Raw genomic sequence first — 12,319 nt, 5'->3', positions numbered from 1 at the left:
TGTCTCTCCAGCACATAGCAGCTGGACACACAAGTTTCATTAGCCATGGTGCCACAAGAAGACAAATCAAAGAGAGATTGGGAGCAGTCAGGGCATTTCAAGGCCCTTAATGAGTGACTGTAGTTTAGGCTTTTTCAATTTCACTGGATTAAAAATTGTCATGGGGAAAATAAAAATCATAAGCTGCACATCTAAAAACTCTAACCTGGAATAGCATTTGGCTAGCATTCAGATTCGGGAAAAATCACAGTGTAAATAATAGATTCTATTTCTAGAACGATGAATTAAAAGTTCTTTTAAAAATAACATTTTAATTAAAGAAAAGCCTCTCTGAGGCTGGGACTTAAACTCAGATCTGGGAATAATAAATTCCAAACAAATGTCTTTAGAACCCAGCTTTGGTGAGAGTCTCATGGAACAACATTTTATGCAGATCTCTGGAATAAGAACAAAAGTATATAGAATTTTGGTTAGCATGTGACATATACTGTAAGTCAGTGGTCTCCAACCTTTTTGCGCACAAGATCACTTCCCAGAGGCCCCACCCCGTTCACTCCATTCCTCCCTTCCTCCGTCGCTCACTCTCCCCACCCTCACTCACTTTCACCAGGATGGGGCAGAGGTTGGGGTGCAGGAGGGGGTGCAGGCTCTGGGCTGGGGCCAGGGGGTTTGGAGTGCAGGAGGGGTGAGAGGTCTGAGAGGAAGTTTGGGTGCAGGAGGGGGCTCTGGGTTGGGGCAGAGAGTGAAGGTGCAGGTTCTGGCTAGGAGGCGCTTACCACAGGCGGCTCCCGGCCAGCAGCACAGCGGGGCTCAGGCAGGCTGCTTGCCTGCCGTAGCCCCTCAGTGCTCCCGGAAGCGGCTGGCTGCTGGCACATCTCTGCAGCCCCTGGGGAGGAGAGGGGTAGCGGCTCTCCGTGCACTGCCCACGCCCGCCAGTACCGCCCTCTCCCCCGTTTCGGCCAATGGGAGCTGTGGAAACGGTGCTGGGAGTGGGGGCAGCGCGTGGGGCTGCAGAGACGTGCCAGCAGCCAGTTGCTTCCAGGAGTGACGTGGGGTCATGGCAGGCAGGTACTGAGCCCCGCTGTGTCACCCGCCTTTTAGCGACCCAGAGATTGCAATCGACTGGCAGAGGCTCCAGCATCGACCAGTCGATCGCGCTCGATGGGGGGGGTGACCACTGCAGTAAGTAGTTTTGAGGTTGTTGAGCTTATTTCTACTGTATCTGAAGGGAATTCTTCCAGGATGCCTAAGTCTTCAATTCACCTCTTTTCATTTGGTTAGTGTAACCCACATCCCCTCCCCCAAAATACACACACACACTCTGCATATATTAAGCTCTTCCTTTCCAATAATTCATTTGTACTGTCCCCGCCTCTTCATCGCCAGTCATTTCCAATATCTTGCTGAAGTTAGTGCAGTCTTTGTAGTTTCCAGAGCAAGCGTGTGCTTGAGAACCTCTCTGTGGCTCTGAATCTGATCTGTTGTCTTGTTAGGGCTTGTCTGCACTACAAAATTAAGTTGACCTAAGTTACGTCAACGTACAGCTAACACAGTAATTGTATTGGTTTAACATGTCCACAGTACACTTCTTGTGTCGGCTGTGCACATCCTCATCAGGAGCGCTTGCTCCGATTTAACTGCCAGTGTGGGGCATTGTGGGATGGCTTCTGAAAGGCAGCAATAGTCAATATAAGCACTATACACTGCACAATATACACTGACACTGCATGGACCTAACTACATTGACTTAAGCACAGTGCCTCTTGTGAAGGTGAAGTTAAGTCGGAGTAGTGGGCGACTTACATCAACTGGAGGAACGTGGCAGTATAGACACCTACAGAGGTAGGTCCACGTACGCTGACTTGCGTCGACCTAACTCTGAAGTGTAGACCAGGCCTTAGTGTTGAATAGTCAATGCATGTTGTCCTTAATTACCTCTGTTATTTTGTTTGTGGTGTCTACTATAGGTATCAATTTACATATCCTAGCCAAATATCCACTCAATGTGCAGTGGCACTCAAAAATTTAACCATGTTGGGAATCATTAAGAAAGGGATTGATAATAAGGCAGAATATATCATATTTCCTGTATATAAATCCATGGTACGCCTACATCTTGAATACTGTGTGCAGATATGGTCGCCCCATCTCAAAAAAAATATATTGAAATTGGAAAAGGTTCAGAAAAGGGCAACAAAAATGATTAGAGGTATGGAACGGCTGCCGTATGAGGTGAGATTAGTAAGACTGGGACTTTCAGCTTGGAAAAGAGACAACTAAGGGAGGAATATAATAGAGGTCTATAAAATCATGACTGGTGTGGAGAAAGTAAATAAGGAAGTTACTCCTTCTCATAACACAAAAACTAGGGGTCACCAAATGAAATTAATAGGCAGCAGGCTTAAAACAAACAAAAGGAAGTATTTCTTCACACAACACACAGTGAACCTGTGGAACTCCTTGCCAGAGGATGTTGTGAAGGCCAAAACTATAACAGAGTTCAAAAAAGAACTAGATAAATTCATGGAGGATAGGTCCATGATTGGCTATTAGCCAGGGTGGGCAGGGATGGTGTCCCTAGTCTCTGTTTGCCAGAAGCTAGGAATGGGCAACAAGGGATCAATCACTTGATGATTACCTGTTCTGTTCATTCCCTCTGGGGCATCTGGCATTGGCCACTGTTGGAAGACAGGATACTGGGCTAGATGGACCTTTGGTCTGACCCAGCATGGCCGTTCTTATGTTCTTAAGTTTTCACTTGCTACAGCAACTCGGAGGAAAAGGGACAAGGCCTTTTCCATGCTTACGCTGCAGTAGTATTGTTACTGGGAGTACGTCTACACTAGAAGCACTACAGCAACATATCTACAGCTACATCGCTGTACTGCTTGTAGTGTAGATGCTTACTAGAGCAACAGGTTTTTTCCATCGTAGTAAATCCATCCCCTCAGGCGATAGCTAGATTGAGGGAAGAATTCTTCCATCAGTTTAGTGGTGTATACACCAGGATTTAGGTTGACTTAGGTGTGTGTGTGTGTGTGTGTGTGTGTGTGTGAATTTTCACATCCCTGAAGCAACCTAGCTAGGTAGACCTACGTTTAGGTGTGGACCTGGGCTAGGACAGAAATACTTGTTCTGTACCAACTTGAATGCAGAATCTCCTAAAACACAGTTGTTCCTAATCTCCTAGGTTGAAAAATGGTACATATGGAGCAATCTCTGGTCTGTTAACATGCTCAGAAACCACAAATCTCCAAACAGTCAGTTTTGTGTTTTCGGCTTATTTTTCAGTTCTTTTCTCTTCCCCTGCTTGTAGTATAATCACAAAGAAGATGGTCATTAAAAAGTGACCAAATTATTATTAAAATTCTGCTAATAAACGGGGGTAAAAGAGAGCATTGCACAGAGCCAGATCTTGCTGTGGCTAATAACTCAATGGGAAGCAGAGATGCAACTGGTTCATCTGACATAAGCACTCTACCACTAAGGGTGCTGCACTGTGGGGTGCTTGCTGCTGCTCTTTCTAGCAGCTGCAACATGCACACCCACCATCTGCTGGCAAGCACTGGCTTCTGGTGACAGCATTTGTGCTTTTCTGCTTTGAGACCTGTACGCGCCTCTGAACTTGCCGGCGGTGTTCCCTTGGGGGTATGCTGTGCAGGCCGATCCATTAGCTGAACGTGCTTCTAACAATGCTGAGATACACACGCTATGATGGAATTTGCACAAGGAGAAGAGGCTCTCTGTGGCTCTTCCCCTTCGCACTCGTGAACCAGCGCAGCACAGGACTCAGCGGAGCCCATTCAATTTGACTGATGTAATGTTTTTCTGTACTTGTTTGATCAGCTGGATGCAGGACGGTTTTGCACTGACTTCTGAAAACTGCACAAGAATTTGTATTTAGTGTTAATAATACACATCTATCAAAGCTCTTCATACAGTAGTGATTCAGGGGGAAAATTTTAAAAGTGAAAGACTCCTAAATCACCTAGGAGCATAATCAGTCATCTAGTCTATTTTGAAAATATTACCCTTAATTGCCAGCAGGAATTCTGAGGCTAAGTCTGCATCCATTTTGCACTAAAGCAGTAGCATATATGCAGTATTGGCTGTTAGAGCCTGTTTTATTGAGAGAAGAAATACTGGCTTTGACATTGAGGTTATCCCTCTAATAATTTTGAAAAGCTGCCTGGGAGTTTTGCCTTCACCTGAACAGCTGTCAGAGAGCTTGCTTGGAGAGCACCTCTGGCAAAGCACTCAGCCTCCTTCCAGTGTTGCATTGCAGTCGCAGGACTGGCCAGGGACCCCACATTTGGCTGTGGTGCTAGAATAATTGATTTTTCTGAGCTAGAAGCGTCAGTGCTCTGAACTGAGTTACGCTGACGTTGTGATGTAACCTAGGCATTCTGATGAGTTGCTGACGTGTGTTCAATGTGTGCTGAGCCCATGAAAAGCAGAAGATTCAGTAGAATTCTGACGGTTGTTTAGCAACAAAATGGCAAATTAAATTTAATGTGGATAAATGTAAAGTAATGCACATTGGAAAAAATAACCCCAACTATACATATAATATGATGGGGGCTAATTTAGCTACAACTAATCAGGAAAGAGATCTTGGCGTCATTGTGGATAGTTCTCTGAAGACATCCACACAGTGTACAGCGGCAGTCAAAAAAGCAAACAGGATGTTAGGAATCATTAAAAAAGGGATAGAGAATAAGACGGAGAATATCTTATTGCCCTTATATAAATCCATGGTACGCCCACATCTTGAATATTGCGTACAGATGTGGTCTCCTCGTCTCAAAAAAGATATACTGGCATTAGGAAAGGTTCAGAGAAGGGCAACTAAAATGATTAGGGGTTTGGAATGGGTCCCATATGAGGAGAGATTAAAGAGGCTAGGACTTTTCAGTTTGGATAAGAGGAGACTAAGGGGGGATATGATAGAGGTATATAAAATCATGAGTGATGTGGAGAAAGTGAATAAGGAAAAGTTATTTATTTGTTCCTATAATATAAGAACTAGGGGACACCAAATGAAATTAATGGGCAGCAGGTTTAAAACAAAGAAAAGGAAGAAGTTCTTCACACAGCGCACAGTCAACCTGTGGAACTCCTTGCCTGAGGAGGTTGTGAAGGCTAGGACTATAAGAGGGTTTAAAAGAGAACTAAATAAATTCATGGAGGTTAAGTTCATTAATGGCTATTAGTCAGGATGGGTAAGGAATGGTGTCCCTAGCCTCTGTTTGTCAGAGAGTGGAGATGGATGGCAGGAGAGAGATCACTTGATCATTACCTGTTCGGTTCACTCCCTCTGGGGCACCTGGCATTGGCCACTGTCGGCAGACAGGATACTGGGCTGGATAGACCATGGGTCTGACCCAGAGAAGGTGAAGGTGGGGTCATTATGGCCATTCTTATGACGTTATGTTCATGGGGCCACGTGCTAGTTGTCTAGTTAATTTAATAAATTGCTCTGACTAGTTAGTTGTTTACTTATTTATACCCCTGGAACCTACATTTGCCTCTAAATCCAGGTCTCTTTGTTTTTCAGGATGACGAAGGCCAGACAGCACTGCATTATGGTAAGCTGGTTTTGGATTTATGTTTGCCTATTAACTGCATGAGTTTTCTGTTTGAATAAACAATATAAGGTGTAAAGCAAATTTTAAAAGAAGTGGAAGTAGAGAGCTGTCCAGAAACTGGAGCTGGATTAACCAGGCCGGTAACTCCAACAGCAAATCCCAGTGGAAAGTGTGGGAAAGTGGTGTGCAGATGTTGCAGCAAGTGACCTTTGGAATCTCATCATATTAATCTGCTGATGTTGACCTGGTAGCAACACTGTGAACTACACTGAGGGAAGCCCCATGCTCTCTCACCTTTACTGTCGTCTAACATCTGTCTGGACCCCACCTTCACCCTCTCTCTCCAATCTTGGCTCCATCTGTGTCTCCTCCACTCTGCATGGTTAACAGGGCTTCCTTTGCTTGGGCTGCTCCATCTGCCCATGTTTGGGACACTCTTCCTCCATTGCACTTGCTGATTCAGTTCCCTTCCTTAAATCTCACTGTGAACCCTTCCTTTTCCCTTTGGTTAGTGGTTCACTTTCTGTATAAAGCCTTTTGCGGTCCTGTTCTGGATGCAGGATACTGTGTAACATATCCACGAATCTCTGTTGCCAGAAATGTGGCTGTTGGACCTGCTAGCAGTAATGTGTTGGAGGAATCATATCAAAGAGCACTGGCTGTCCTATCCTGGACAAGCCATGTGGGACAGGAGGATGTTGCAGATACAGTACAGTGAATTTTTCTTTTAGAGAAGATTGCTGTGGCTTGAACTGACAATGAACAAGTTACAAGCCTAGTTTACACTGACAGCACCAGCCTCAAAGGTTCTGCACTTAACAAAACAAACAGTATCTCTCCTACTTCTTGAAACGATGTCACTTCTACAGTTGAATCGTAATTAGCTTTGACTTGTAAAAACCTGACTTGAGGTTCTAAAGTAAATCTTTTTGTGTAGTCTTTTTAGTGAAAATTGTGATCTATACAAAAGAGAAAAGCAGAGACTAAAATGATACACACACACTGCTGACATGCAGAGAATGAAGGAAAAAGGCTGATAAATCTGCCAGAATATTTTCCTAAATTAAATAATTTATCATCATCATTTTATAGTCGCTTGTAATTAGTGACACCTGTCGCTCAGGTCGTATTTGTGCCTGGCCCTCCTTCAGACCCCTACCACAAGGACATGAACAGGATAGCAAAACGATTGTAGAGATCAGCCCAAGATGCAAAGTTTGGATCTGGATCTAAATCTACCTAAATTCTGAGGTGTCCAGACACAGGGTTCATTAAGTCTGACAATTTGTGACTTTTCCCCACATGCCCCTTCATGTACAGTCCATTGTTCCTCTTACTTCAAACACAGCCATTCCTATCACTCCGATTGAAATAGGTCATTGTTTATTGTAGCAAACAATGGTGGCTCTGCTGTCTGAATAACACTATCTTAGTCACCTTTTATCCTCATGTTGTGCTTTCTCTTTGTCTGTCTCATTCGGAGTTTTATCCTTTCCTTATTAAGGGGCAGATCCTACCACCTGGTCCATAAGTGCAGTTTCATTGCACAAGAGGCTCTTCCAATCCTTCCTGCAGCAGAGGAGGCCCAAGGTTGACAGAGGCTACTTTAGCCATTAGGCTGGAGTAGCTCCCATGTAGCATCTCCCCTCCCACTCTCCAGCCTGTGGGGAGGACTCCTCACCTTTCCCCTTGTGCAGTCCCCTAGCACCCATCTACAGTGATTGAACTGGTCATGGGTTTTGTGGCTAACTGATAATTTTCTCAGCCACATGATCAGACTATCCAGCAATATCTGCCTGAAGCAAAGGATGCAAGTTGTGTTATATTTATGATATTATTTGTTTTCAGAGGTTTTGATCAGATTGACTGGTGGTAGAATTAGAAGAGGTCAACTTAAAAATCTCGTCATTTTTAAAAAATGAGGTAAAGTAGTGTGAACTACTACATGCCTCTGTGGCGCCCTGCCGAGTTGGGGGTGGGGGTGGTTAATAATCGCATTTTCCATTTTTTAAAAAATGTGATTTTGATCTCTTATATGCAATGTGTTGTAGCCATGTTGGTCCCAGAATATTAGTGAGACAAGTTGGGTGAGGTAACAGAACAGATATTACCTCACCCACCTTGTCTCTTTTGGCCTCCTGTTGCTTTGTCTTAGAGCCACACAAACAAAAGGGAAACTCGCTGATTGTACAGGGGAAACCATGAAAATAACTCTGCACAAAGTGCTGTCAAGTGCACGGAGTAACTGGAGGGGGAAAGGGAAATGTTTTTTCTCTATTCTTTATTTAAGTGACAGTAACAACGGTAGGTAACAATTCTGGACAGCAATATGATCAAGGCAGTAGTGTCCCTTGGAGTAAAAGCCACTATAGGTGCACTCCAAGAAAGACTTTTTTAAAAAACCTGTATAGTGTGAATAAAAAATTCTTTTAAGAGTGAAAAATATTTTACCTTCAGTTGCTATATTGACGAAATGTTTATTCCTCCCTCTTCCTTCCCCTCCATTTGGGTATACACTCACTCCCCATCCCCTTCACTATAACTAATCCACAAGAACGCCTGCTTGGATCCTTACCACTCAGGTCCATTCTAGCTCCATATGTCGTCTCCTCCCTGTCTGAATGTGTCTGAATCCAATCTGTAAAACGTTCCTTCTCTCTTTTCCCTCTCCCCATTCTGTAGCACTAGTAATATGTTATGTGAAGCCTGAAAAGATCTAGTTAATTTAAAACATTGTTTTGACTCAGGTGATTATTACTTAGAACTAGAATTTATTGAAAATCCTCAGGTATGATTCTTACTGGTGCTGCATAGTGGGGTTATTAATTGGAACAGAGACACACAGAGCTTGAGTAAAATGTCTCCTTTTGGGTTTGACTGCAATATCTCCTTTTGTTGCAGCTTTACAGTAAACTACAAAGTAGTTAAATCCCAGGAGCGAGGACAATAAGACAGGGACAGTTTTGGGGGGTTTAGCCATCCCCTTTATGAGTTACTTTGGTCTGACAGCTGTCCTTGTGGTGACAGCTCTCCTGATTACAGCAGGTGTCAAACTCTGTCCTAGATGGGTTATAAATCCTGGCTCGTTCCAATTGGCTCTGACCCTGGGTTTAATCGGAGGTTAAGTGGAGGCAACACTCCAGTATGTGCCTCCCAAATGGGCTGCATGTTACGAGTTCCAAATGGACCCACCTGCCTTTGCTCCTCTGCAGGATTCACTGGCTTCTGGGCATTTGGTGCTTGTGGTTATATGCGATGCTTATTGCAGAGTTGATCAGTATGAGCATGGTCTCCCTTGTAAATGCCCTGTTAGTCTCCTGCTCCTCCTCACCATGCTCCCCTCCCTCTACCCACAGGGAATACTAAAATCATTGCCTCTGTGTCTCCCAGAGGAAATCAAGGCTTCTCCTTGCACTTGCAATCACGTGATTTCAGAGTGGGCAGGTTCTGTATCCCCATGGGCGCTCTGTCTTCCTTGTAAAGCACCATCTGTTCTGCTCGTTCTGTGCTGTGGGAGGGGACGTTGGAGTGAAAAAAAAAAATGAAATTCATCATCAAAACCCTGAGGATTAATGGAGTCAGCAGGCGAACTGCGCTGAATGAAAATTCATCTTCACCTGTGCCAGTGTCAGGGCCACCTCTCTGGCACTTGACAAATAGAGGTTCCCAGGGTGCCATAAATTCAGCAGCTGTTCTAACCTCCAGGGACTTCTTCATGTTTTCTGAGATGGGCTGATGACCACTTGGATTTCCCAATATAGCAACAGGGCCAACACATTGCCTCATGTTGGGCCTGGTCCCAAGAAGTGCTGAATACCTGCTGAGCAGTCGTTTAAGGATGGAGGTACTTAGCACCCTTCAGGATCAGACCCTCGGCTGGTGCAAAAGCTAGCCATTTTTCTTTGCAGTGTATTTGTAACAGAGAATGAAGGCTGGTCTACACTAGGCTCTTACATCGGTATAACTACATCTCTTATGGGTGTAAAAAATCAACACCCCTGAGAGATGTAGCTATACCTACCTAACCCCTGCTGTCGAATTCTTCCGGCAGGGAGGTGGATTACCTAAGCAGACAGGAGAACCCCTCCCATTGGCGTCAGTAGTGTCTACACTGAGGGGCTCCAGCAGCACCGCTTTAGCGTTTTAAGGGTAGAGGTGGCCAATTTCGTAAAGATCTGTCACTTCTGTAAGTACTTCCCTGGAGATGCAGGTTCTGAGATGTCTCCATCTCAGGACCAGCTGCTCAAGATCACACAGACTTGCCTCCACGGGAAACCATGATATTGGGTTCTATTGCATGGCTCCCTCAGCTCTAGAAATGTCCCTTTCCTAAAGGTTCCCTGAGAGCTTGTTGGATGTTGCTCTCTTCTGTGCCGCTCCATTTGGCACTTCTCTCTCTTCCTGCATCCCACCTGCTGCTTTATCATCAGTCCCATCACTCCTTGTTTTAACATACGCTCCAATCACACCTCGAGTTTACTTTGATTAAACTTTGCTGCGTGTCCCCTTGGATCTGTCGGAAACTGCAGTGTAATGTAAAAGACACTAATTACTACATCTAGCGGCATAGAAGAGTAAGCCGCTAAATTTGTTAAAGTGCCTGAAATATAATTAAAACCAACAATTAACAGACAGGAAACTGCCCTCCTGACAGTCTCATAAGGCAGATCAGCACTGAGACATTTTAGGTCTCAGAGGAAATCTGTGCTACAAAGTTATTTTAAGGTAAAATCCATGGGTCAGATCTTCCACTGATGTAAACAGGCACATCTCTTTTCCTATTATTGAAAAAAGGCCCTTTTTTGAATAGCCCGTGTTAAATTGGGTGGGATAAGAAGTGGCAGCTTGGCAGAGCGTGAGCCCTTAGGGAAGGGTGGAATTTGGTTTTGTTTTGGCCGAGTAATGAGAATTTGAAAAAAAGAGTTGTTGGTGCCTGCCTGGTAGTTTCCACCTAGCAGTAACACCTCTCTGTGCTGGAAACGAATGGGCACCAAGCTGCATGTACGGGTGTGTTTGTGCTCAGGTGGAGTTTTGGAATATAATTTCTTTTTACATCGAAAGTGTGTATCAATGGGGAGTTCATGGGTTGAGGCAGGGAAGTGAGAGAGAGGTAATAGTCTCTGAACTAGACATGGCTCCAAAAAAGCCCTGCCTCCTGCTGCATGATGGGTTAAGGGGCATATGAAATGAAGCAGGAGTCTCTAAAACCCTGCCTTGTTCTGTGTGCAAATGCATGCTGTCATGGAGGCAGGACTCCAGAGGAACCCTAGAGTTCTTTGTCCTGACCCTTGATATATGGTTTGGAACAACAGAAATATCTAGTTTGTATTGTCCCTTCCCCTTGCAGTAGTAAATCTAAATCCAAGTAATTTGTGCTAATTACTCCCCAAAGCAATATTTACCATACGTTGCCAAAAGCCAAAATGGCATTTCCTAGCACCAGAAAATGTTCGGTATAAGTATAGGATGCCCTGTACCATGCTTGAGGTCTAGCTTGGAGGCAGTTGGCATTCACTGTTGCAGCTGTTGAATGCCCATCACTGCTGAATTGTAACACCAGATTGACTCTACCCTTTGTCTCCAGCCTCCGCCTGTGAGTTTTTTGACATTGTGGAGCTGCTGCTGAAGTCTGGAGCTGACCCCACCCTCTTGGACCAAGAAGGATGCCTGCCTGAAGAGGTGACAGACTGTAAAGCAATCACTTCCATGCTGCAGCAGCACACAGTTGGCAAAACCTAACCAGAAGGATTGCACCAGCACGGGGCTTCAAGAATGGACAGAAACGGCAATAACCCCCCCCCCCCCATTCTAACCCCCACAACCCTCTTTAATATGCATTGTTTTTTGAGAGCCGGACATGACGTTTGGGAGGGCTGGGTGCCCGGCAAATCTACCAGCATAAGTCTTTGGAAGGAGAGATATGGGAAGGAGTATACACTGCATAACAGGATCCATTTTTGCATGCTCTGGAATTTATTACTGCTCTAGGTGGGTGGGGGGACTCAGATAACATTTGACTATATTTAGACACCACTGCTCTTCTGAAAAATATACATGACTAGTGAGAGGTGAACAAATCAGCACTGAAGATTCAGATGTGACCAGATGAGATCTGTGGAAATCAGGTGTGGTACCACTGAGAGAAGCTGAGCTGTATTTCCCTTGGCCCAGACAAATACTATAAATAAAAGAGAGAGCACAAGGTCATATGTTGTTCCTTTCTGGTCTTTGGATGGGGGGGTAGTGGGCTGATTCCTGTGAAGCTATTTGCACTGGGGCCTTTCAGATGTCACCAGCACACTCAGCTGAGAGGGGCATTCCAGAAAGTGTTCTTCAAAAAGAAAATGACAAAAACAAAGACTGAGACAGTGCAGTCACCAACCCAGTTCCATGGGAAAGGATGGGGGTTTTAGCGTGTGTCACTCTATATTCTAGATATAAAGTACATTAGTGCATCATAAATGATGTAAAAGGAGGAGAGACATCAGTACTGTGCCCGTATCTTGAGTGAAGTCACAAGGAATAATTTTATCATTCATGCAACTGCTTATGAACGTGAAAATATGGCAGAGTAAAAATGTTGTTACCGGTGAGTTACTTTTATCTCCAACTCCTTGTCACTTGGAAGTAGTAAAAACTATCTCTGATAGTAAAAACATGGTTTGGTCTTCCAGTGTAAATAGGTCTGAACCATGTTTTTAACTCTCCATAGGGCAGGTGCAGATGCTAGT

General features: G+C 44.5%; 1 protein-coding gene across 3 annotated transcripts in view; it reads left to right on the top strand.

Annotated features, from left to right (window-relative positions):
- Positions 1-11,795, top strand: part of ACBD6 (acyl-CoA binding domain containing 6) — a 148,534-nt gene extending 136,739 nt beyond the window's left edge. For all 3 annotated transcript variants that reach the window (XM_034779680.1, XM_034779679.1, XM_034779678.1), the window contains 2 exons: positions 5,558-5,588; positions 11,173-11,795. In XM_034779680.1, coding sequence (XP_034635571.1) covers positions 5,558-5,588; positions 11,173-11,327 — 186 coding nt within the window. In that variant the 3' untranslated portion in view covers positions 11,328-11,795. The remainder of the gene's footprint in view (positions 1-5,557; positions 5,589-11,172) is intronic.
- Positions 11,796-12,319: the final 524 nt, after the last annotated feature.

The sequence above is a fragment of the Trachemys scripta genome, chromosome 8 (genome assembly GCF_013100865.1).
Source record: "Trachemys scripta elegans isolate TJP31775 chromosome 8, CAS_Tse_1.0, whole genome shotgun sequence".
In the NCBI taxonomy this organism is placed as follows: domain Eukaryota; kingdom Metazoa; phylum Chordata; order Testudines; family Emydidae; genus Trachemys; species Trachemys scripta.
The sequence above is the reverse complement of the archived record's forward strand: the minus strand, read 5'-3'. Positions and strand labels throughout refer to the sequence as shown.